Source organism: Megascapheus bottae, chromosome 20, assembly GCF_031878675.1.
Source record: "Megascapheus bottae isolate mThoBot1 chromosome 20, mThoBot2.hap1, whole genome shotgun sequence".
In the NCBI taxonomy this organism is placed as follows: domain Eukaryota; kingdom Metazoa; phylum Chordata; class Mammalia; order Rodentia; family Geomyidae; genus Megascapheus; species Megascapheus bottae.
Window position 1 is genome coordinate 16390478 of NC_143528.1, and position 27900 is coordinate 16418377.

At 40.3% G+C, this 27900-nt stretch overlaps 1 protein-coding gene across 4 annotated transcripts in view; it reads right to left on the minus strand.

Annotated features, from left to right (window-relative positions):
* The window catches only part of Mtus1 (microtubule associated scaffold protein 1), a 150879-nt gene that overhangs the window by 43320 nt on the left and 79659 nt on the right, over positions 1-27900 (minus strand). The window contains exons 4-6 of one of the 4 annotated variants that reach the window (XM_090354017.1): positions 26234-26395; positions 19392-19523; positions 16744-16782 (exon numbers count right to left, since the gene is read on the minus strand). In XM_090354017.1, coding sequence (XP_090210143.1) covers positions 16744-16782; positions 19392-19523; positions 26234-26395 — 333 coding nt within the window. Of the gene's footprint in view, positions 1-6463; positions 6870-16743; positions 16783-19391; positions 19524-23362; positions 23590-26233; positions 26396-27900 lie in introns of those variants that run through there. The other 3 variants (XM_090354019.1, XM_090354018.1, XM_090354020.1) reach the window with 3 other exon arrangements.

Here is a 27900-nt window from a genome sequence, read left to right on the forward strand (position 1 = left end):
TAAATGCCCAACAGTGTGGTAAGAGGCCAGCAAAACCATTGCTTCTGAGAGAAGGAAGAAGGGAAGGAGTTGAGGGAAGGAGAAAGGGGACGGAGAAAAAGTGAAAAGGAAAAAGAGAAAGGGGAAAAGCAAGGAGGGAGGAAAAGGAACAGAGGAAAGCGAGGAGGAAAGGGTAGGAGCCATCTAGAATCATAGTAAGATATCAAAGGAATTGTAGCTACATCATTATTCTTGAACTGGGCTCTCTATGTATTTACAAATAATTCAGTCTCTTCTTTCTACACAAACTATAATAGATAGAAGTCATCTTTAATGCTTCATTAACTTCTTTGTTTTGTAGTATGAGAGAGAAATATGAGATATGAAAGTATCCGAATGGCATATGAATAGGAAACCCTCCACAAATGCATTACTAATGAAAATATTAAGTATATAAACCACATTTAAAGTGAGACATTTTTCTCAATTTTATAATTCACTTAAGTGACCAAAGTGAAATATAAGACATGTACACCAATCAAAAAATAGCTTGAACATTTTACTGACATTACTGTAAATAGGTAACCACTACCAAAACAAGATCATATCAAGAGAGAAAAGCAGAAAAGCCTGTTCCAAGGGTCAGTTTGTTAAAATAATACGCTTCCCCCCTTATTTCTCAGTCTCCAACAACAATCTCTGAGAAGTGTGTTGGTTTCACTGGAGCAGATACTGTGTAATACCTGCATGAACTATAGAGAGCAGTGAGTCCAACACTCAATTTCCCAGCCTCCTTTCACAGAGCCATGTGACTAGGATCTACCCAATGAGATGAAGCATCCCTCCCTGTGTCCTTTTCTCTCCGAGACAGCTATTTTGGGGCACCATGAAACAACAGGAAGGATAAGAAAACAGCAAAGTTTCTCAAGGTTAGTGCTCTACTGCTTAAGTCATAGCACCCCTTCCAGCTTTTTCTGTGTATGTGTACTAGGGAATTGAACTCAGGGCTTCAGGCATGCTAGGCAAGCACCATACCACTAGGCCATGCTCTTTCCCCTGCCCCCCACGCCTATATTCTTGTACCTCAGAACTGCAAGGGAGGGCCAGGAGTGTGGCCTAGTGGTAGAGTGTTGGCCTACCATGTACAAAAAGACCAGGTTCAATTCCTCTGTACTACATACACAAAAAAAGCTGGAAGTGTAATGCACCCACTACCTGATGAATGTAACTGTAACCCCTTGATACATTACCCCGACAATAAAATAAAATTTAAAAAGAAAAAAAAAACCCTTAAAAATAAAATTATATTAAAATTAAAAAAAAAGAAAAAGAAAACAGCAAAGGTGTTGACCCTGACCTTGCTGGGCCATTAAGCATTAGAACTCCTTCTCGGCTTAGGATACCAGGATTTTTTTCCCCTTAATGTAACAGCTAAAAGCTCCCATACTTGACAATCTCAAAAATAAATCCCAGTCTCAAAAATAAATCCCAAGAACATAATTGGATGAATTTGGTTCAAATTAAAGAAATTAACTTACATGCTGCCTGACTCTTCTTGAATACCTACTCAAAACGATTCTTGTTGGTACTGCTTTAAGTACATAAAGACATTTTATTCTTTTATATCCATCCTCAATATATATATATGCATATAAACATATATAACTAAGGAATTATATATATGTATATATATATATATATGTACAATGCTTTTCACTACAATAATCACACTGGTCAACAGGAAGAACTTTTTAGTGAACTACCTTTACTTGAGTCAAAGAGGATATGGACTCTTTCAAGTGCAAATGACATTATTTGTAAATAACTTATACTGGTATTTCTGGCATCAAAGAAAGACATAATTCTATCATTTAGAATTTAGTTTACCTAGAAAAAAATTCCCTCGACTCATTATAAGTCTCACATTAAAAGTCTGAATGAATTATATCAAGCTTAATACTTACATCAGTACTTAATACTTTGGCAAGATTTGGCCAACCAGTAAAGCCATATTCAGGTTTGCTAGATTATTTCCTGATTCTTGTCTAGAGTTTTGTGTGATGTTGCAGAAGTTCACGTTCTGTTTGCCACATTTACAGAAAAAAAAAAAGTAGGGGGGGAGAATATTGAGAGCTCACACCTGTAATCCTAGCTACTCAGGAGGTTGAGATCTGAGGACTGAAGTCCAAAGCCAGCCTGGTTGCCAGGTATGGTGGCTCACACCTCTATTCCTAGCTACTCAGGAGGCTGAGATCTGAGGATCACAGTTCAAAGCCAGCCTGGGCACTTGAGTTCATGAGACTCTTATCTCCAATTTCAACACTAGAAAACCAGAAGTGTGACTCAAGGGGTAGGGCGGTAGCTGTGAGCTGAAGAGCTCAGGGACAATAGCCAGGCCCAGAGTTCAAGCCCCACGACAAAAAAAATAAAATAAAAAACGAACAAACAAAAAATCCAGCCTGGGCAGGAAAGTCCATGGGACTCTTATTTTCAATTAATAACTAGAAAATTGAAAGTGGCACTGTGGCTCAAAGTGGTAGCGCCTAAGAGCTCAAGATAGTGCCAGGCCCAGAGTTCAAACTCCACAACTGATCCCCTTCCAAAAAAACCCTCAAAATCCAACAGTATATTTTGTCAAGGTGCCACCACTAACAATATCCCAAAGTGCACAGCAAGCCCTGACCCCTCCATGCTTCAGCTGAGTCTCTATACACCCACTATATCCCTCTCCACATTCTTGGTTCAGAAACAATTCTTTTGTTTCCTTGAAGGAGCCGCCTCTCCCTCACCTTTTAGGACTCAGAGTACTTTTTCATTTCTTGGTTAACTCCACAGGTCCTGAGGACCCAACTTGAAAGGCACTCCTTCGGCCACATGGGATGGCAACACCACTTACTACGAGGCATTTTGGTGCTAAGTGTAGATCCTACCATAATTTCCTGCTGTTCTGTACCTATCTCCTTCTGTTCCACTGCAGGCGTGGTGAAGGTTGGCTTGTGTGGGACTTAGAGCTGTATTCTCCCAACACCTAGCCCCCTGCCTGGCACACAGTACACATGTGAAACAGGGATTCATGGGATGCAAGAGCTATTCCTGCATTATAAGAGGCAATTCAGAAAATAAAAAAGGCTAATACCACACACCAAACACAAAACCTTGCAGAAAGCCCAGTCAAGGCTCCATGTCAATAATTTGGCCTTATTTTTCTTCCTCCTAATAAGAGAAGCAATCTCAAATGTTTCAACCTAAATGATTGAAATGAGAATAAAAACTAATGTAGATTTCAATCAATGGGCTGAGGATGAATATTAACTTAAGGATGTCTCAAGCCTGATAACCAGGTAAGAAAGAAATGGGTGAGACAAGGGGACTCACTAGACTTGAGAGGTTAACTTACAGATCTCCTATTATATCTGGGGTTTCAAACTCTGCAGTCAGGAAATGCATAGAGCTTGAGGGTCAGGAAGCTTGGAAAGGACTTCACCTCATTCTCTTATTTTGTGATCTTGTAATGTCAGGTAAATGAGTCTATTCACTTAGAAGGCTATGATCTAGACTCTTAGAATCCAGCCTAATAGCAAGGCCAGGTGGTTTACTAAGAATGCACAATTATGTTTACAGATAGTTAAGAATCAATGCAATGGGGCTGGGAGTTTGGCCTAGTGGTACAGTGCTTGCCCAGGTTCAATTCCTTGGTACCACATACATAGAAAAAGCTGGAAGTGGTGCTGTGGCTCAAGTAGTAGAACTCCAGCCTTGAGAAAGCCCAAGGCCAGTACTCAAGCCCTGAGTTCAAGGCCCAGCACCAGCAAAAAATAAATAAAAAGGAAAATAATAAATGCAATGGCTTTAATATACATTCTTGAAACAATTATGACTTTACAACGACATTATACAATTTAAGAGATTTTCATTGGGAACAGCTATAATTATGATTTTCACATAATTCTACAGTGTTTCTCTCAGCCAGGCACGAGAGATTCACATCTGTCATTCTAGCTACCTGGGTGGATAAGTCTGGAGGAATGAGGTGTAAGGCCAGCCTGGGCAGAAAAGTCTATAAGACTCCATCTCCAATTAACCAGCAAAATGCCAGACTAAAGGCATTGCTCAAGTGGTACAACACTAGGTATGAGCAAGCAATTCAAGAGAGCCAGCCCACAAAATTTCAAAACCTGTTACTCCCATGCAAAACTCTTTCTCCATCACTACTATTTCCTTGGTCTAACAGAATTATAGCAACATTCACAGCTAGAACTCAGAGCCCACAGGTTTTAGTCTCATCTCTGACTCCTTAACTGTGTGCTCTGTAGCAAATCAATTCTCTTCCCTGGACCTGAGGTTTCCTATGTGAACAGACAATCTCAGCTATGTGCCTTCTAGTTCTAAAAATCGTTATTACCAAGTAAATTGGAATGTTACATATAAATTCAGAAAACAAAATGTGCCTAAAAACATTGGGACTAACTAAACACTGACAATTACAGCTTTAAGATGTCTGTTCAAGCTGGCTAGGAAAGCTGTTAGCTTCACAACCTAAAATGTCAAGCAGTAGAAAGCTGGTTAAAGGGCTAGGATATAGGTCAAGTAAGTTCAGTCCTCAGTACTGGTGGCATGGGGGGAGGAGGATGATTCAATCAGCGCTCACCCAACAGAATATTCTAGAAGCATTTAAAATATGAATGGGCTAGGTGCTGGTGGATCACACCTGTAATACTAACTACTCAGGAGGCTGAGATCTGAGGCTTATAGTTCAAAGCCAGCCCAAGCAGCAAAGTCTGTGAGACTTCTCCAATTAACCACCAGAAAACTAGAAATGGTGTTGTGGCTCACAGTGATTGATAGAGCACTAGACTTGAGCATAAAACCTTAGAGAAAGCACCCAGGCCCTGGGTTCAAGCCCCATGACTGACAAAGAAATAAAGCTAGAAAGTAATGAAGGGAGCATGTATGTTTCCTTTTCATATAATAAAACTAGAAGACCTACAGCCATTTACATATGATCAGAAAAGTCACAGCAACCAGGAGAGTGGATGTCCCATCCAAAGGCAGAATGCTGGGGTTAGAAAGAGGCTCACTTAAGACTCCACACACTTCTGGGCTGTTCTTCTTTTAGGCGTAGAGTATGGATTTTTTGAAAGGCCATTTTAGATTTTAGAATTAATTTCTAATATAGAGCATCCTTTTTATGATTTTCTTTTTAAAATACAATTTGTCATGTTTCGGAGGATGCTGGGGATGAGGCCCAGGTGCCCACTGAGCAAAACTCCCAGCCACAACCTTTCCAGTTTTTAAAACAATTTTATTGTTGGGGTAATGTGTAGAGGGCTTACATTCATCAGGTAGTGGGTACATTCCTTCTCACACATTGATACCCCTTCTCTTGTTTTTGTCCCCATTTCCCTCCCCTCCATCTTTTTAAACTAAAATAAGGACAGTGGCCTCTGGGGTACAGGAGAGCTGCCATTGTTTGCCCCTCATCTCCCACATCCATCTCTGGCTATCAGCTCACAACCCTAAGCAGAAGCAGGCAAGCAGGACTGCCAGGGTCAAGGGGAGTTATGAAACATGAGAGGTGCTGGGAAAAACAAAAAAGAGAATTATCCTATGGAGAAGCAAGCTAGATGTGGGGGGAGGGCAGAGCAGTGACTGAAAAACACTTGAAAACAATCACTGGGGACAAATTGGGGGGAGGGGTAAGACACCTACGTGCAGGCTGATACACACAGAAAACAGAAAGGAGAAAGAAAAGCTGTAAACACTCTCTATTTACATCCCTGTAAAACATTCCTATTCAAGTCCACACCAACCAGCCCAAACCCAACTTAACCAACCACACTCTAGCTAGAATCAAGGCAAGTGAATTGCTATTGTTATATTATTACCTAAAACAAGCAGCAAAACTCATTTCCCTCTGAAGGCACAGATCCATGAAGATGAAAAGACAGATACAAACATAAACATCACATCACAAGCAGTGTTCTGTGGCAGCTCTGCTTTTGCACTATGAAGATTGGAAACTCAAATTGCTGGCTCACTTAGTACCTCTTCAAAGACACGAGGATGTTTCATTTTACAACTGTTTGAGAATCTTCTTGGTGTGGGGGGTAGGAGGCAATGATAAATGACAGGAGGAAGAACTCTCCTTCCAGCTCCTGCTTTTTAGTGGAGCTAAAAAGACACTCCATGTCCTATCATCCAAAATCTAACATGAAACATTTAACAAGTGTTGATTTGTACAGATGTTGGTGCCAGAGGAATAGAGCCAGCAAGCATCAGAGCACCAGATCTGCATGCCACAAACACAGCCAGTCACTCCTGTGCAGAAAAAAAAGAAAAACACTGCTCATTTTCACCCAGAAAACCACCTGCTCCCATTAGCAAGCAGGCTCTCCTTCCCAGGACCCCAGCTCTTGAGAAATCAGCAACTCAATCAAGATGTCCCCTGTGCAACACGGAACAGAGCTCTTAACGAGAGACCGACCTGTGTGGAAAATGACAGTGCTTTTCCTAAACCCCGAGGGGAGCCGAAGGTTTCGAAGCAATCCTTTGGCGGTCAGCCGGACGTGAATGGTGGACAAGGAGAACTTGGGAGATAACAGCATGTCTTCAGAGCAGGCGGGAGGTTTTCACAGGGGATGTGATGCCATGCAATCTCACATGCTGCCTTTCAAAGTCCTTCCTCACCCAGACCAAGAGACAGAGCAAGAGAAAACATGCCTACACGGCTCCTGTCATTCCACCAGAGACATGCAATCCGGAGCAAAACCCCAGAGCTTTAGCTTCCACTTGCCACTCCTCCCAGATGTTGTGGAAACAAACGCTCTTCCTTTACAGCAAGATCTGCTTGCTCTTAGCAGATGCGGAAGCAGGCAGCCTCTCAGCTACATCCCGACAGGGGATGCGCTCCAGGAACTCCCAGCAGAGAGGAGGAGGGAGGAGAAAGTGGGTGGTCTTAGAAGCTTTATGTAACAGCCAATAATGGCGCAGATCCTGCAACTACTGGGAAGGAAATTAACCACCTCATGTGCGTAGTGTTTACTTAGTAATTTAGAAGGGGGAAAAAGCTTCATGAAAGTAACTCCTATTCAAAATTTTTAATTGATATATGTTTACACTAATTACGGAGCTTGTTTTTTTTTCTTGCAGATTGTTTTACCTATAAAACTGGCTAAGGGGCTGGGAATGTGGCTAGTGGTAGAGGGCTGGCCTAGCATGCATGAAGCCCTGGGATTCATTCCTCATTACCACATACACACACAAAAAGCCAGAAGTGGTGCTGTGGCTCCAGTGGTTGAGTGCTAGCCTTCAGCAAAAGCAGCTCAGGGACAATGCCCAGGCCAAAGGGGGTGGGGGATGGGGGGGAGACACTGTATAAGGATAAAGCAAAAACAAAAATCTTTAAGCATAAAATATTGGCACTTAGTAACATTTCTATTACAGTATGCTAATGACATTTACAAAAGGTTACAGTTCAGGCTGGGAGTCTGGCCTAGTGGTAGAGTGCTTGCCTAGCATGCATGAAGATGCAGGTTCAATTCCTCGGTACCACATATATAGAAAAAGCCGGAAATGATGCTGTAAAGTGGTAAAGTGGTAAAGCTCTAGCCTTGCAAAAGCCCCAAAACAGTGCTCAGGCCCTGAGTGCAAGCCCCAGGACTGGCAAAAGAAAAGAAAAAGATTGAGTTCAATTTGAACTCACCCCCCACCATGTTGATGACCTTAATAAAACTCAATGGCTAAAGAGGTGAAGGTAGGTCAAATTTTGATGGCTCATGCCCTCAAAGAACAATGTGGAGGAAAAAGGGACAGAAAGAAAAAGAGGGAAGGAAGTAAAGAGAGACAGAGGAAGATGGCAAGTGAGGAAGAAAAGCAGAGCTGATTGTCTTACACTGTAAGCTGTATCACAGGAAATTCCATGAAATTCTTATCTCTAATAAACTACCAAAAAAAAGCCAGATGTAAAGCCGTGACTCAAATGGTTGAGAGCTAACCTTGAGCTCAAGGATAGCACCCAGGCTCCAAGTTCAGATAAAGGCAGTTTCATCACTGCGAGTACTTTAAGGGCCCCAGAGGACTGAGCAGCAGGCAGTACTAGAAGGACCACCCTCACTGCATTTATGCAACTCTACAGCTACGGAGGCTGGGAGGTAACACAGGATAGAGCACCCACCTTACATGCTTAGACCCAGGGTTCATTCAAGCACTCAAAACAAAATCTCACTATTTCTTTTTACTTGACTTTTGAGGCAAGATCTTTCCATAGAGTCCCAGTTGGCTTCAAAGTCATAATTCTCTTGCCTCAGCCTTCTATATGATGAGATTACAGGTATATGCTACCATACACCTGAGGTGTTCTCTTATGGTGAATTTCTGAAACTGGGAGTGTGAATAGAATTTGTGTACAAGTGTGTTTTATAGGTGCCTGCTGTCATAATGTAAAAATACATTAACATTATGTATGAATATAGGAACATTGACTGGCAATATGCTGTCTGAAGGTTAGTTCTATGAAACAGAAAGTAATATAAACTCAACCTTTTTGTACAACCATACAATGTATTAAGAGGTCCTCCAATGAAGATCAAAGATCAGTGCTCATGGTCAGGCAACAAACCTCTAAGCACACCGCTAAAATAATGAAGGAATTGAAGGGAGGGAGAAACACTTCCTGGTGTTATCTTTTACTTTACTAAAAAATTCATAATCATTATGGCATATAGATATATCCTATAATCTCTTCCTGTATTCCCTCAAACATGATCAAAACCAAGATATCAATCAGCATCTGAATTATAAATATCAGCATTTGAATTTATTAAAAAAATAATGCCACCTAGCTGGGCGCTGATAGTTCTCACCTATATCCTAGCTACCCAAGAGGCTGAGATCTGAGGTTTGTGATTCAAACCCAGCCCAGGCAGGAAAACCTGTGGGTCTAGCTCTAATTAGCTAACAACAACAAAAAGCTGGAAGTGAAGCTGTGGCTCAAATGACAGCATTAGCCTTGAGCACAAAAGCTTAGGGACAGGCCCTGAGTTCAGGCCCCAGGGAACACAAACACACATACACGCACACACATCGCCATATCCATATACTCAGAAGGCTTTATTTGGGGGGGAACATCTGTTAATACTAAACTCCAAGTCATCTCTGTCAAAAGTGAAATCCCTTACCTTTAATTACCCAAAAAAGTCTCAGCAAGCAAACCAGTCATATTCATTAAAACTTTTACTTGAAATACACTAAGTATCTCTCATGTTTAATGGTCTTTCCCTTTACAGCAGAGTATGAAACTAATTTAAAAAAAAAAAAAAAAAAAAAAAAAGCCAGTGAGAAGAGTCACAGAAAGCTGTTCTTAAGTCTCCACATACAAGTCAGTTATTTCCCAGGCATCATCCGCCCCCTGGTGGTCATCAGCACAAGTGCCTCAAAACAGAGGGGTAGCTCTTGCTTATCCAAACCAAGAGCCAATGCTTTAATGTCCATTCCTGTCCTAACAACTTTCCTATACACTTTAAATCCACCTGCTCACTTAAATAATGGAACAAGCAAGTATTTTAAGATTTCAACTATTTTAGGGTCGAGAGCATGGCCTAGTGGTAGAGTGCTTGCCTAGCATGCATCAAGCCCTGGGTTTGATTCCTCAGAACCACATACACAGAAAAAAGCCAGAACTGGAGCTGTGGCTCAAGTCGCATAGAGCTAGCCTTGAGAAAGCCCAAGGACAGTGCCTGGACTCTGAGTTCAAGCCCCAGGACTAGCCAAAAAGGAAAAGAGAAAGATTTTAACTATTTTATATAGTACAGACTTCTAGGGGAAATAAAGATTAATAAATGGTTCAAAAATTCTTTGACTAATCAACTCTAATCATGTCTACACATTTGGTTTCTAAAATTATACTGCAGAGGGAATAAAGGCCTAAGATAAGTGTCCAGATTTGATTTACCAAATTCTCATCTAATTTAGGTCAACATAATGAAGCTTGCCGAGGATGGCAGGAAGAAAAATTTAAGGGTGTTTTGGTCCTTAAGATGGAATCATTTACAGTTATTTTTTAAAAAGTAGACATGTCTATGGACATGATATTAGAAATATAAACACCACTACATAGACATAAAAATTTGTGACTCTGTAGACAATGTTTTAATACATAGATTAATATGTATCTATGACATACAAACCCTCAGCTTAATTTCAATTATGTTCTAAAATCTAAGTGCCAGTGATTGTATATAGAGATTCCCTTCTTGAATACTTGTTAAATGTCATTTGAAATACAATGTAAAAATCAATGTTAATAAATTCTTTAATAAAAAGGTAGACATGGTATTTGGGTAGCACAGCAGAGTGAATGCTAAGACAAGCAAAAAAAACTGACTCCAAATTTTATGCAATATAGGATCTCAACTTCAAATAGAATTAAAGCAAACATATCAACATACCAACAGGAAATTGTTCAACTGAAAGAGGGAAATACGAAAACAGAGATCTTAACCAAAGGTGACACAAATGTCCAGCTAGTCAGTATGTGTAGAATCACAATGCCTTCTAACAAGAATCACAATTGCATTGCATTTGACGTTATTGTAGAAATGTGGTCTTGGCTTTAGTTAAGTCAATTATTTAAACAGTGTTGTAATTCTAAACCTTGTAGGTATATGCTGTGGAAGTCACTTTTTCAATACTAAGAAACATATTCAAAGTACAAATGATTTGTTGTTAATGACCATGAAGAATTGAAAGATTACAATTTAAATCAACTGGCTTGTTCTGAGATTCAAGCATCTCTTATCTAACCAACTTTCCTTAGCCTGATACAGAACATCCTAGCCTTTACCCTCTTATGTTCTCAATCACAACACCTATTGTAATTGTTCATTTTTTAATTCTTCAGAGTCATTAATGTAACATGAAGTTTGTATTCCAGTTAGTTTTTTTCCAAAAGACATTCTTCCTCTTTAGGAAGATATTTAGTATGATAAATACAAAGAAAATTTGTAAATACAGAGAAAAGTTCAGGAGACAATTAGGAAAAAGTCAAACTTGGACCACAGAAGATTCTCTAGTGTTCTTGGTGGCATCTCTCTTGTATACAGATCCTCAATAGTGCAATACAAGGCTCAAATAAAGGTTTTCCTTGATGGCCTTTTTAACTCATGGTTATCAAATGTAGGGCTGGCTGAGGTTACATCAAAGATAGACCAAAACCCTAATGTTTCCAGCTCCAATCATGACAGTAAAGAGTTCCAGGAAGAAACCACACCAAGGAAGTAGATGGGGTCTAGAATGTAATGGAATGTCCAAGAAGCTCTGAGAGATGGCACCAAGTATTGAGAAGGCAATAGATGATGCTCAAATGACAGGATGTGAGGTTGTGAAGATCTGAAGGAAACTGAGTCAAGGCTATGAGGACGGCTAAGGCCCAGCCAATAGAAGCATTTGAAAAAGCTGGTGAAAGTTAGAGCAAGAATCGCTCTAATATTCCTCTCTAATTCTCCAAGCTCAGAGCCTGTGGAACTCCTCAAGGTCATGACTGCTAAGTAAGCTGCCTCTTGGTGTATGTAATTTCTCTCTATGAGGATAGAGCAAAAGAGACCCGAGTCAGCAGGTTGTGATCGTGTCACTTAGCATCATGTCCTTTGAGGGCATTCATGCTGTTTCATGGCAAGATTTCTATTTTCAAGCTGAAGCATATGCCACGATACATTTATATAGATGTGGGTAGATCTCAGATTCTGCCTATTAAACCTATAGTGCTGTAATGAATTTGGGAAAACCATGTATCTCCTCTGTATCCTTTGATTTTGGTAAATAGTCACTGATCAGTTTTATGGTTTACAAATATTTTCTCACTTGCTAGGGGCTGCTTGTCATGGTTTTGGCTGTCTCTACTCATCTAACTTCCTGCGCTTTTAGTGTTGAAACAACAAAAACAATCAAAGAACAATGCCATGAAGTTCCTTCCCCGCCCCATTTTTACAGTTTCATGTTTTCCATTTAAGACATTATTTTTGTACATTATTTTGTGTAAGGGACTGAGGTGGTTTTTAACTTCAAGCTTTTGCATGTGGACATCCAGTTTTCCCAGCACCATTGCATTTGAGGGACTGTCATTTCCCCATTGTGTCTTCTTGGCCCTTCTTCAGAGATCAGCTAACAATACATATAATGATTCACTTTGGGGCTACTTCATTCCATTAGTCTCATATGTCTATCTTTATACCAGCAATATATTGTTTTAATTGCTGCAGCTTTGTGATGTATTTTGAAATCAGTCCAGACATGGACTTTTCTGCCTGGGCTGGCTTTGAATGATGATCCTCCAATTCTCAGCCTCCTGAGTGGCTAAGATTTCAGGTGTGAGCCACTGGTGCCAGAATTATTAATCTGTTCCATTATACTAGTGCTCCTAGAACAGTATTTTCAAACTTAAATTATCTTAACACTAACCTAGCAAATATATTTGTGTTTGGGAAGCTCCTGCCAGAGACAGCCACGGTCTCCAGGAAATTTAATAAAAGACCCCCTGCCTCCCTGCCCTCTCCCTCTCAACTCTAAGTCAGACCTCCTAGTATAAGAAGCAAGATATGCTTTCTGGGTCCTCTGACTTGACTAAAATTCTCCCAACTTGGGACCCATGGCCTTGATCTGAGCTATTCTTTGCTGCAGTTCTCTCTTCAATCCTCCAACGAAGATGGGATTCCCAGGTAACCATCTGTGAGGAAAGCAAACTGCCCCCCCAGCGCCCTCTTCCTACTACTTAAGGCAAACAACGTAACCCAGAAAACTACCTTGTTCCTGTTCTGTTCTAGTAATAAGGTACTACCTAAATCCTTCCAGACTCCTCGAAGGACAGAGGCTGAATGAATAGTCAAATAGGCCCCATCAGCAACTCTCACTCTCAGCCCCCAGTTAATTTAATCTGAAGCCAATGTGTGCGCCATAAAAGAACATGTTGAAGAGAATGAGAAGGGTATACTGAAGTTCTTTCTTCTCATGGCTGCTATGTAACAAATCCCATTTCTTAGCCCTTTCACCACAGCTCTTTATTTGGCACATGGGGATGGGTGGCCAGACCTAATGTGTGACTCTTGGGCTTTGGGCCTGGGGTGTAAAACTCAGTTTTGAGAAAAGCCATCTGGCTTTGCAGTGTGAGTAAAAGTAAAGATCATGATCGCACAAGGAAACAGAGGCAGAGGAAGGCCTGGCAGAGACACAGGGTGGCCTCCTGGGAGCAGGCTTGCATTTAACACTTGGAAAAAGGAGAGGCAGAACCACCCTATTCCATGCTATCTTTACTAACTGGGCACGAGAGGCGCAGGACGGACATTGATATACTCCACTCAGCACTGCACTCTGGTACCTGAAACTGCTGAGGGTGTGTAAAACAATCAGGGAGCTGGATAAACACAGCTCAGTGCCTTTGGCATGCCAAACCACATCCAAGTGTGGTAGAAGGAAGGCAAGAATAGCAGGTGGGGCGTGCATGGCTGCTTCCTTGTAAATATAAGGCAGGTTTTATTTAAAGGCAATGTTGACTAGAATCACATAGCGTCACCACCTTTAAATACACCACAGCAGGCAGGCCCCAGGATGGCTCCTGGCTTTAAGTTGTCATCCCTCCTTGCTGTAAAGATTTTACATAACTTCCTGGAAAAGAACTCTAAAACTAAGCCTTAGAAGGGTGAAGAACAGCAAGAGGAGCTGCCACCTCCCTAGCAGCAGCCTCCAATCCAGAACCTTTGCCACAAAGATCCAACAATGTCAATCTGTTCCCATACTGGGAATTATTCCCCAAGTATTCCCAGGGGGCCAACTGAGAAACTGGAGCCCTAGAGAGGATTAGAAAGTGGCCCAGGGTCAGAACACAAATAGAAAGTGGTGGGACAAAGATCTACACCAACCCCATCCATTCTCTTCACTGCCCTACAAGCCCAGATTTTCCTTACAAATAGTCCCTTAAACTAAAACAATGAAGTGGTTTTAACATGCCTATGCTCCCATTTATTGATGCTACTTCTAAGCATCTGTATGGCAAGAAAACTCCCCAAACTTGCAAAGTGATTCTTGTAAGGATGTTCATTATTTTGAATGTAATTGAGAAGTAACCCCTAAATAACTAAGAAGAGCAGATAGATACTGCTGCATGCTAAATATGACAATCATTACAAGTGACCACTGTCCAGGGGCTAGTGTCTCATGCCCATAATCTTAGCTACTCAGGAGGCTGAGATCTATGAGATGGTGATTTTCTGCAAAGACTGGGCAGAAAAAAAAAAATAGTCCCTAACACTGCATTTCTTGCTTCAACAGCCATGAGCAAGAAACCTGGGGGGCCCGTGTTCAAACCCTGGTACTCGTACCCCCTCTTCTCAAATCCCCTACACAAAAAAAGGACCATGTATGTCAAAGGACAAAATGTGAGAAACTAAAGAATCATTTCTAAAGTCTATATGCTACCTTTTTGTAATTTGGCAAACTGCTACGTTACCTAAATCTAAAGATACAAAATTTGTCAACTATAACTTCCTTTTTATTGCTGCTTAAAAAATAAATGACCTCAGACTCATAGTTCAATTATTTGAAATTTAATGCTCAGGAAAAATACTCGCATGTGAAGGCAATGTCTTTTTATTATCTACAATGTAACTATTTGCAGAATATTACCTGACAGTTTTCAAGCACAGAATAGCACAGTAGGAAAAACCTTTCAAAATCAACCTTTTCAGTCACTCAGAAAAGAAATCAAAGAGGCTCGGATATTTACCCAAAGTCATTGGGTCCTTGGACACCTTTCTCAGAACTGAAATCAAATCCCTCCAAAAAACCAATGCCCAGCACACTTTTCTCATTAGGTTATTATTAATTGCAGTGTTAAGTCACAAAAATAATCAAGTGGCAGAATCTGGCATAGTCATGCTTATGACAAGAGAAAACACACGGAGATACCAAGCAATCTAAACTGCAATGTCAACCTCTTAAAAGATACCCTTTTTAACTTCAAATTATTACAGCATTGATACAAATTATGTTAAGGTAAGAATGGATAATTGGAGACAAACATTCAAACACACTCAGCACAAATGGTTGGTACTTCCTATTTCCTTTTTCACTTAATTGGGAATTTGACAGATGAATTCTCATTGGTTTTGCCTGTCTAAAGTCATTGGAATAAACATCTGTTAGTCCAACAACTTAACAACTTTCCTCTATAGTAGAAAAGAGATGTATATCAGGACATAGACTATCACAGTTCAATTAAGATGGTTTGAAACCAATATAGATTAAAATAGATTTAACTACTGTTACCAGTAAGCAACAACAGCTATGAACGCACAAAAAAGTCACACATAAAAGCCAGCCTGGGCAGGAGATTCGTGATTCTTATCACCAATTAAAGACTAAGGAGCTGGAAGTGAAGCTGTAGCTCAGGTGATAAAGTTCTACCTCCAGCCAAAAGTTCAAGGACAGCTCCTGGCCCAAATTCAAACCCCATGAATGGTGGGCATCCACACGTACACACAAATATTAACCATTTTGATTCAGTTCCACACTGCCTTATTAAACTGAGGTAATAGTTCATTCGATGGGGTGTTAAGGATTCTAGTGACCTCCTGAGTGACATCATCTACCCTGTTTGCTTTTCATAAGGGATTCACGAATTACCATTCACACCCGCCCTCCCCTCACCCGCCAATGATTCCCTTGATACATCACATCCCTCTATCAAGACATCTTCCAAGAGCATGCACAACCTCCTTCCCTCTTCCCTTCCTTCCTTCCTCATTGTAATTGTGATTCCAGAATTTCTGTGACTCTCTGCCAAGTTCTGGGAAGACAAGGCTCTCCCACCTTTTCTTTTTGCCAGTCCCACGGACTGAACTCAGGGACCGAGCACTGTCCTTGGGCTTTCTCAAGGCTAGAGCTCTACCACTTGAGCCACAGCACCACTTCTGGTTTTTCTATGTATGTGGTACTGAGGAATCGAACCTGGGTCTTCATGCATGCTAGACAAACACTTTTACCACTAGGCAAAATTCCTGGTCCCTCCCTCCTTTTTTACTCATACTTTAGCCTAATCTGACAGGGTCAGAGAGCAGAAGTACCTTGTAGTCATGGTGCTGGGATAGGGTGATAAATAGGGCCTCTCTTTCTTCTGATTTCCAGCCATAGATATAGAGGCCCCACTAATTTTTCACTGCTCATACAAGAGGGAATGTGGGTAGGATAGGAGAGACCTAGTCAACTACTTATAACACACAGGAAATAGGGGGATGTCACACAGTGTGTTCACCCAAAGTGTTCAATTCTTGGTGCCGGTATGGTTCAATTGCTGGGCGCTGCAGGGTATCTTATGACATTGGGCCTGAGCACCCCAGTAATAAGGAAACACACACACATGCACACAGAAAAAATGCTGAGCTGACAAAGGCTAATAAATCTTAAGGCTAAGAAGCAAACAAGACCATCTAATATAAGATAGCATTTGTCTGGGCCCATGTCATAGGGCCCAGCATTAAAAGAACGATTTTTAAACTAAAATTATGTTACTCATAAAATGGTTAATCATTGGCATGCATCTGATATGTAAAGACAAGTATTAATGCATTGCTGGCCCATGTCATAAACAAATTTCACATCTCAAACCTGGAAGTCTATTAACAGGCATACCAGAGAGCAATCACAGTAATTCTTAAAGACTTAACATGGCTTTATATAAAGATTCTTTTTTATTCACCCGTATTCAAAATGGTCACCCACCTGCATTCAAGGCTGTAAATAGACTTTTTCTTGAAGGACCTGCAATATAAATGAAATACATGTAAGATACATATGTTGCTTGCTGGAAATCTCACAATAAACCCATTTTATAAATAGAATAATTTAAAAAAAACATACATCTTGGGTTCCAGGTAGGAAATCAATTTTATTGACAAATTTATTGGTTCTAACAGGAGAAGCTGTAGTACTTTTTCAATTAAGAACAACTGAAGTTCCTTTTGGAGGCAGAGCTGGAAATGTAACCCAGAACCTAACCCTGTTAGGTCAAATGCTGTACCACTGAACCCACAGGGCCAGCTTGGGGTGGGGGGAGGAGAGAGAGGTGACAGCAGGAGGGGAGATAGGGAGAGGGAGGGGGGAGGAGAGGGGAAGAGAGAAAGGGGAAGAGCAAAGGAAGGAGGAGGAGGAAGAGGGAGGGAAGGAGGAAGAGAAAGAGGAAGAGAGAGAAGAAGAGAGAGAGAGGAGATAGATTGGAGATAAGAATCTCCAAGATAAGAATCTTGTGGACTTCCCTGCCCGAATAGCTTCAAATTGTGATCCTTAGCCTCCTAAGTAACTATGGTTACATGTTTGAGCTGCCAGCACCCTGGTGGAGCTCAATTTTTTAAGTTCTGAATGCTCACATTTGCTAAACACACAGCACAATTTCACTGCTCACAGAGGAAGGGGCTAGGCTTTGAGATTCTTTCCGTGATGCGTATTTTCTCAAAGTGCCAATTTCTTTGCAGCTGTGAAGAAAAATATCCTGAAACTGTGAAGATAAACAACCCTGTGTTTTTTCTTTCTCCATACAGACAAAATATAAAAATTCGTAGTAGAAAGCTATCACTCTCTAGCAGAACCAACTACTTGACATCTAATGGTCATTTCCAACAAATAACCACGTGTGGGTAAGTGGCTTATTAGCCATCCTATTCTACCTGTGGAATTAAAAAAAAAAGAGTCTTCTCAAGGTCTATAGCCACTATAAATGAAAGCATTGTTTCCCAATCAATTAAAACCTAGCATTCATTCTCACTTCACTAAAACCTCAATGACCGCAAACCAGTGAATTTAACAGAGAACAGAGACTAAAAATCAACTGGGCTTACTTTTACTGTTATGTGGCTTTAGGCCTTTTATCACCATCAGCATAAACTGCAGTTTCATATCCCAGTGACAGCCCAGCAGAGGGACCATTTGATAGCTCAGAAATATATTTGACAAACTAAGACCCTGCTGGAACACCACAGAAATTTTTACCATTATCTTCTCTCTTTAATCCCATTGAAAACTAAATGTTGATAAACACTCACCAGATAACCAACCACCCTAACATCATCATTCCATAGCTGGAAAAACGACACCCAATTTTCCTGAAACATAAACAAAACTGTATTTCTATGCGGGGGGGTGGGGGAAGGCAATGCTAACTGGTGGTTGATGGAAGTAAGACTTCTGTAATTGTAGATACACGAAAGGCAGATAACGGTGCAGGTATCGTATTTGCATTCCAGCCTCCAGAAGGGACTTCATGAAACCCCACCTCAACAGAAAAAGTTATGCCTCGTGGCACACATCTGCCACCCCAAGTATGACAGAAAGAAAAACAGGAAAACCATGGCCCAAGCTAGCCAGGGCAAAAAGCAAGATCTTAAAAATGAAAGAAGCTGGGTGCTGGTGGCTTACACCTGTAAGCCTAGCTACTGAGGAGGCTGGAGATTTGAGGTTGACAGTTCAAATCTAACCCAGGCACAAAAGTCAGTGAGATTCTTATCTCCAATTAACTCCAGAAAACCACAAGTGGCGCTGTGGCTCAAGTGGTAGAGCACTAGCTTTGAGCTGAAGAGCTTAGGGACACAGCCCAAGCCCAGAGTTCAAGTCCCATGACTGACAAATGTATTAATTAAAAAGAAAATAATGGGAACAGAAAAAGAGATGGAGGCATGGCTCAAGCTGTAGATAAATCAGGAAACCCCCTAAGATCAATTATTCCTAAGAGCTACAGCACTTATAAAGTGACTGCCACAAGACAACTTACACATAAGGAGCAAGAAAAAAGGATTAGATGTGCAAGTAATAAACATGTACACTGATTCAGGGAGAAAGCCATCCCTGTCTATCTAGAACATTATAATAATTGAACAGTCTAAGTCTGATCTCTTCATTTCACCTGATACCCTTTGTCTACCTGATTTCTAGACATCAGGTGGTTAAATGGAAATGACTGGCTCTCTAAACAAGAACAACTCCAGTGTAAAACTGACATTTATAGAAATAGATCATTGTTGAATATACTCTAAATCTAATTGTCCAAACTGAGTAACTTCCTACCAGCCACGAACCGTAGAAATGGTGCTATAGGCTGGGCAGGGTGGCTCATGCCTGTAATCCTAGCTACTCAGGAGGCTGAGATCTCAGGATCACAGTTCAAATCCAGTCTGGGCACTAAAGACAAACTTATCTCCAATTAATCACTAGAAAAGGGGACGTAGGGCTGTGGCTTAAGGGCTAGGGTGGTAGCCTTGAGCTGAAAAGCTCAGGGACAGTGCCCAGACCAAGAGTTCAAGCCCCATGATCCACAAAACAAAAACAAAAACAAAACCAAGAAATCATGCTTTAGTTCAAGAAAACACGAACAACTATACCTTTTGGAGAGCTTTTAAGCAAATGCACGTGAGCTCTGGGTACCAGCGGCTTCAAATATAAGGATCCGGAGCCATTTTGCAATGCTGGTTTTGGAGGTTTCTCCTCATACTTAAGGACAGTGGCATTCCCAGCTGTAAGAAGAAGGAAAAGCACAATCCATTTCATAAATCAACAGAATGAATTACCAATCTTTTCCATTTTATTGCTTCCTCCTTGCATCACTTATGTTCACTAATTACCTGTCAATCATTTTTTAGTGCTGGCATCTACAAAGTAGAAGGAACAACCAACAGGACCCCACATTCTACTTCCTCAGGTGTGGTCCAAGTATAGCATTTGTCCCCTGGTACAATTTAGGAGACCCATTCCATAGTCATCCATGCTGTGCAACTAACCTGTCTTCTGGGCACCCACAGGCAATATCCACCTCCAAAGCAGAGGACAGGTCAGTCACTGTGGTGACTGTGTAGGAATGACAAACTTCTTGGTAGTAACAAGAAAAATATCTGACCCAGCTGCTTCAAAACATGTCAAAACATTTATGCTAATGAAAAGAAAAACATATGAAGCTTATGCCAAAGAAAAGAAAAACATGAAAAGGACGGTCATCCCAATAATAAAAATAATGTTTCAATCACCAGCAAAGCCAGCTAACACAGAAAAGCCTGAGAGACCCTATCTCTAGTTAACCAGCAAAAAGCTGTACTGGGCTGGAGACTGATGGCTCATGTCTGTAATCCTAGCTACCCAGAAGGCTGATAGCTGAAGGTAGCAGTTCAAAGCCAGAACAGGCAGGAAAAATATGTCAGACTCAGATCTCCAATTAGCTACCAGAAAACCAGAAGTGGCCATGTGGCTCCAAGTGGTAGACCACTAGCCTTGAGCAAAAGTGCTCAGAAACAGTGCCCAGAACCTGAGTTGAAGCCCCTCAACAGTAAAGGGGGAAAAATAGAAAGCTGGCTGGACACCAGAAGCTCACGCCTGTAATCCTAGCTTCTCAGGAGGCAGAGATCTGATTATCACAGTTCAAAACCAGCCTGTGCAAGAAACATTGTGAGATTTTTATCTCTAATTAACCAGCAAAAAAAGGCAGGAAGTAGAGCTGTGGCTCAAGTGGTAGAATGCCAACCCTGATTTAAAAAAAAAAAAAAGCTAAAAGGATATCATCTAGTGCAAGCCTAACAGCACACATACATAATAAGCAAGTCTAGAAACATGACTCGGATGGTGAATTACTAGCCATTAGCAAGAAAGCCAAGTGAGAGTTCAAGGGCCTGAACTCAAGCCCCAGTACCAGCATGCAAACATGCACAAACACATGTGTACACACACCACCTACACCCACAAGCACACCAAGAATGCAGACAATGTATAAAAGCCCCCTCTACCAACCAGACTTGCTTATTGCTGGTTTCTCAATCCTCAAAACCTAATTCTAACTCTTCTGTTCTATTATGATATTACAGTCAAATTACTTAATTACCAAACTGGATTCCTTTCTCACTTCGTATTTCTAGTAAAGTGTGAGATATTCAACTTGTCTGCAAATACATTTTAAAGGTGCAAATGGCTAGAAATTTTTTAGTAAGCTAAATTCTTACAATTCCTACCAGTCTTGTAAACATCACAACTGAACCTTGTAAAGACAGTCTTCATGCAATTTTGGTGCCAGTTATCAGCTGATTCACGGGATACCAGATACATTCCTTAACATTAGGTCCAATCAGCACAAAGACTTCCCTCCAGCCGACAACTTCTGTTCATTTCTTGCCCTCCTCTCCAATTCTCACTTTCCCCAGAACCTAAGCACTTGGTCTTTGCAAAGTTGCCTGGAAGCTAATACAACAGTATTAAACCCCTACTAGCCAAGTGATTGTGGATCAAACCTGTAACCCTAGCTACTCAGGAGCTGAGATCTATGGATCTCAGATCCAAGTTAGCTTGAGCTGACTCTTATCTCCATTAACCAGCAAAAAGCTAGAAGTGGAGCTGTAAGCATCAGCCTTCAGTGAAAAATCTAAACAAGAGTCCAAGGCCCTGAGTTCAATTCCTAAAACCAGCAAAATTAATGAATGAATGAAACTGTACTACTATAAAATTTAACCTAACTTTCTAATGGATGGATGTGAAATGACTCCATCCTCTTAAAATGACAGTAGCAAAATTTCATAGAACGTATTTTTCAGATTTTCACAGGAAATACCTATCAGGTTTCAGTGAGTATTTCTGTTTATGCAGAATCTCAAATTTAATAAAATAAAATGTATGATATCCTCAGCCACGTTTATAACAATCAAAATTGTAGTTTGTACTGTTCTTGAAGCAATCTGTGGTTATACTCAGTAGTAAATAATCCGTTTACTGAACTTTGCAAAATTCAAACTCAGTTCAACTGCTAACAATATAAAATTGTCTGATTCTGGGGCCAGGAACATGGCCCAGTGGTAGAGTGCTTGCCCCCAAGAAATCCTCTGGTAAAACTGTCATGAGCTCTTATTGCATTGAAGAAAATCCAAGCTATTCTTGCCATTGGAAGAACTTGGTGTTGATCCACCCTGCCTGTACTCATTCATTAGATGGGAAGACTTAGGCTAAGAGAGTGTCGTCCATCTCCACATGAGTTAGTAGAAATGTGGGATGAGCTTTCGTGCTCTGTGGCTCACAGGTCTCAGCCTAGGATGGTACCAGGTACAGTGAAAAAGAGCGCTCCATTCCTCTACATCTGGTCTCTTATTTCCAAGACAGTGAAAACACATTTGGCTTGCATCTTTCACTGCCCCATACCATCTGCCTCTCAGAAATAAATATGCTTTCATGGCCAATGTAGAAGAGGAAGGGAGCCTCTGCTTTTTCCTATTCCTGCTCATGTGGCAGAATTATAATCCCCTGAAATCTCTCTCCAAATTGCACAATAATCTGTAAAGCTTCTCTACCCAGAATATCACTTGTTTTCATCCATATATTGATGTGAAAATAAACTGGACAATAAGATAGCTGGGTTTGAAAAAGGCTAGAATGCTTAACCTCCAATCATTAGTGTGTTCTCTGTGCTGAAACTACACAAAAAGCTAATGCTAATATCCAAAGAGAATCATCACCATTCACTTCGATTTTTTTTCTATTTGGAAAAGAACATGCACACACACAAAGAACCTGCTACAATTTCCCAAATGAGAAAAAAATCTTTTGTCTTCCACAGCTTACTTTGGTCATTTTGTGTCCCAGGAATGTTATTTCCATAAAGCATTTGCTAATTTAATTTCACAAGCGTACAGCTATATGTGCTATCTCAGAAGTTCGTAAACAATGCCGCCAGCAGCATCACCTCACAAAGAAACAGGCAGACAAAGCAAGATAGCCACTCTCTTTAAAAGCATTCAAATGCTCAAGCCCGTAAGGATCAAAACACTTGTCAGAAGAAGAATTAAGTTATTGTCTTAATGTAATCATTTGGAAGCAGGAAAATTTCAGGTCATATTGACTTTTTCATATTTTAAAGCTACTCTTTAAACATATATATATATACACACACATGTGCGTATGTGTGTGTATATATATATATACATATATACATGTACAGAAAATGTTCTAATTGAAATAGTGAAGAAAACCAAAAATGTGAGGGTTCCATTTTAATCCTAAGAAAATAGTTTCTGTATTTATACAACTGTACGCTAGATACACAAAAGCTGCTTTTGAATGAGAAACCATCAACTTGCCCGAGAATAGAATAATTTCACATTTCAAGAACATCAACAATACCAAATTCTCTTTAGAGCCCCCTAACACATACACAATAAAACTGTTCCCAAACAGATACACTCATATCCTAAACAGGCATAAACATGGGGAAAAAATACTACAGTTAACATACAACTTCCAAAACTAACCATCAAGATGTCACAGATCAATTTATTAAGAAATTTAAGCATGCTTACAAAGAAAATCAAACCAGAAATCGTCGACCTACTTCTTTTCCCAGTAAACGTGGCTAACAAAGGAATTATACACAGGCTGTAGGATCCCACAACCAGCAAGGTCAATAAGGTAGCATCATACTGCCTCTCTGAACCAGCCGGTGGGGTGAGTGTAGAATTGATAAAGATTTTTGAAGAAATATCAATTTCTGTACAACTGCGAAATCCTCCTGGCAAAGTCATTTAAAAGGATCAAAGCAAACTCAAGCAGGAAAAACTGCAGCCATGTTCACACACATCTTCCTCATGGTTGCTCTTAGTGAATTAGGATGGGAGGGGAGGGGGGATTCTGTCTGTAAGCGCCAAGGCACTCACTATACAAAGCAGACTTAAATCAGCCAGCAAATCAAACTAAGAAAAAGACTCACTGATCTGAATACCTAATCTGCAAACAGGGACACAGCCACTAGACAAGCTCTGCGGGTTGCATAGCCAACCTCTTTGTTAACCAACAGAAAGGAGCGGACAAAAGCATTTCTCAACGTCCTGAGGAGTGTCCGGACATTGTACACAAATAGCAGGCAAGTCAACATGGCTGGTGATGCCTAAAAAAACCCTGCATCTGGCACTGTGGAATGTGGTCTGCCTCAAGTGTCACAAAGTTCAATCTAGCGTCTTGGTAATTGTGTTCTGGCAGTATGTTTTGAAAACTCACACGTAATGAAGTGAGGAAGCCAGCAGAGTAACGACCTTAAAATAATCCATCCATGATTACCTTTTCAGATTCATAGAGAAATTGTGTTTTATGCACACCCTGCTGGGGTATGCTATCACTTTAGAAATTCAGGAACAGGTAGATTATCATCTTTTTTAATTCTAAGTATTCTGGTATCCCTAAATACCTGTATGTGGTACCTACTTGCCTAATGAGACCAGCTACTGGAGCTGTACGTGATCTGCCAGAAATGCGATTATTAACTACCATTACCTCAGCACTTTATTCTTTATATACCATTCTCACACACTTGCTGTGTGATTTTGGACTTAGAAATAGCAGTCTCTGAGCCTAAATAACATATCTATATAGCCCAGATATCAGGAATTATTTTAAGAAAACAATACATGTGTGATAATCCTGTGTTTTTCCATACCCAGAAGGTTCAATAACCCTTATTTTACCTTGTCCCTAATTTCTCAAAAGAAATTAATCTCTCCTTGAAACAGACTGGCTGTGCAATCATCCCCATATAGCTCTACTTTATTTTACCTAATATTCTACTTATCCATATAACTATCTTTCTCATCTATGTTTGATTATTTTTATCTTTAAGTAGCTATACAAAGGAATTTCCATTCAACAAAGCAGTTTATGAATACAGTGCATGTTAATCAATGTCACCCCTTTCGACATTTTTATCTACTCCCTCCCTTTCCTCACTTTTCTTATTTGTTATGATATGTATTATTTTATAACAAAGTAGTTTACGTGTACAATGCACCTTGATCTGTGTCCACCCTTTTCCATTTTAACCACCCTTTGGCCCACCCCTTCTCTTACTTTTCTTAATTTTGAGGTATATACACTCAATTCCTATTCTCCCCTTCCTGCTTTCATTCTTCTACCCCTCTCCCCTTGCCCTACCCCACCTCTTGCAAGTACCCATTTCCTGGTACTTATTTTATTGGGCTTTGACTTATCTTTCTAAGGAATTATACTGTTTTGAGCTCTCTATCAGAGTCTATTACACTTCAGTTAAACCATCTGTAACCACTTGCTTACCATAAGTACATTTACTTACAGATTTTTTTTTTTACTTTTGCCAGTCATGGGACTTGAACTCAGGGCCTGAGCACTGTCCTTTGACTTTTCTCAAGGCTAGAACTCTACCACTTGAGCCACAGCACCAGTTCCAGCTTTTTTTTTCTCTGTATGTGGTGCTGAGGAATCGAACCTGGACCTTCATGCATGCTAAGCAAGCACTCTATCACTGGGAAAAACTTCCAGCCCCATTTTCTCATAGATGTATAGACACATTTCTAATGACCACAAATGATGGAAACCATGCAAGCTTTGTTTCTCTAGGTCTGGCTTACTTCACTTAATTCAGTTTTTCCAATAGAGCACAAACAAGGCTACAGGAAAGACACCAGCACAGCGATGTTTAATGCAGCACCAGTCTCCATAGCTAAGAAATGGAATCATCTCAGCTGCCCCTCAAAAGAGACAAAGAGATCAAGAAAATACGGTATATATACACAGTAGAATTCTACTCATCCATCACCTATTATTATTACCATTTTTTAATGTCTATCCCTCACTGGACCATTCAGTGGCACAGTACTCACTCCAAAATTGTTTGAATTAACTCCATGATTTGTTTTATGAGGATATTTAAGGAAATGAGATTCAGCCTAAACTCATTTTGAATGAAAAGAATAGCTTCATTCTTTCACCCACTTTTTACACCCAAGACAGAATTTACCCTAACTTAAGGCTTTAAAAATACTCTCATGGGCTTAAGTTGTTCAAAATAAGGCCTGGAGTTATAATTACAGTGGATGCAAAGTAAAAAATCACACAGCTCACAACTGAAGAGGTACGGTCTTTTCATAAAGTGAAACTAATTGGGTTCTTTTGTTAAACCTGAAAAATAATGCGAATTCAAATAATGTTCTTCAGGCTATTTCATGCAAAAAAATAAAGATGTCTTTAACACATAATTATTTCAGCACATGTATCAAAAAGAGATTTCATACACACATCTGTTCCCTTGACAAACTTTCTGAGCAAATTTCCCAACAAGCTGTGTGTAAATTCTGTCCTAAAGCAGAAAAAAAAGTCACTCAATTATCTGCAGTACACCATTTTTTCTTCTAAACTACTGTTTCAGCAGCTCCCAGAGTCTGACATATGACTGACTTACAATTGTTACTGTAGGTGCTCTGATCACTGTGGGTGCTGCCAACAGATGGGGTACTTCCTGTCCTCCGCAATACAGAACTTTTCAAAGACGCTTTGGATTTAGGAAGTGGTCTAGGCAAATTCACCCAGGATGGCTGCGCAGTTTTCAAAGAAGTAGATTTTCCTTAGGATTAAGAGAAAGAAAAGAAAGATTTCTAATGCTGCCCATTTTGAAAGCTAATACTTTAAGCGTATAAATTCAATATTCTATACTAATAGAGTTGTCAGAATGTAAAATACTCAGAAAGCTAAAGCTGATGAAGTATGAACATTTACACACTTATTAATTCTGAATTTTTAGAGCCAGATGATCACAAAAGATGAAACAATTAGTCTAAGAAGTGTGGCTCTAACCTTGCAACCTGAAGTAATTAAATCAGACATCTCTTAAGTAGAAAACAAAGCAGAAACAAATTTCTCTGAGTACTATTTCTATTTTCCATACACAAATAAGTGATACATACACTAAGCTGACATATGAGAAAGAAATTAATGGTAATTTTAAAGGGATGGAAACAAAGGAAAATTCAAATCTCAACACCAGGTGGCACTACATTATTGGTATTCTTTTTTCCTACTCCATTCACAGTTCAACCCTCAAAATCTCTAACACTCAGCAAGTTTTCACCTAGCCATACAATGTATGTATTTCTTCTCCTGGGATCTTTCAGAGCATATCTAATCGATAATGTGACCTGAAAGATCTAACATCATGCCTACCATCTGCACGTGAGCACTTCCACAGTCCCATTCTTGGCTTCTAGGGAAGCATTTTACCTTCCTCTCTACTTGAATCAATCTCAAAGGCTGCAGACTTACCTTCCTTCTGAATCCCCACACCACTCATGCTTTTGAGTGCTTTTCTATTCACAGACACCCTCATTGCTTATTAATGTTAATTACAGCTCTACTTTCCCGTCATCAAATATGTTTCCTCCTTCTCCCTTTATATAATGTGACACTAACACTTTGGATGTTACTGATACCACATAATGGAAGAATATCAAGAAGGAGGGGCTGGGATGTGGGGGAGGGAGACCTTTGACAATGAAAGTGATATTATCAATTTTTCCAAAGTAATTCTGCCAGAATGCTATGCTTGGTTCCTTGTCCCAGTGATTTCAATCACTACGTAAATAGAGGAAAGGAAGCCTAGACTCTCAGTTTGGCATCTGAAGCCATCCTCATCAAGGCTGCCCCATCTCCAGCCATCACAGTTTACTCAAATCAGCACAGACCAGGTGCTTGTCCACTGTATTCAAGCTGTCATTTCTTTCCAAAGTTCCCCCCCCCCCTCTCTCTCTCTCTCTCTCTCTCTCTCTCTCTCTCCTCCCCCCTACAGATTCTTACCCCTTACATCTTGCTTGACAGCCACTCCACTGTAGTGGTTCCCTTCTAACTTTATCATACTGGCCTCCTAAGTATAATTAATGTCCTCATTCAAGCTATTATTAGAGATTTCACATTATCTACTCTTATTTTAAAGGAAGTGCTAGCATTGACTCCTACCCACTTCTATCCCCTTACATTATCACACATTCACACACCCCTCACTTGCCTTTCTCCAGGGCATTCTTCTCTATTCTCTTCTTATACCCTCCTGGAGCTTGAAATTGCCTTCTTTCCATC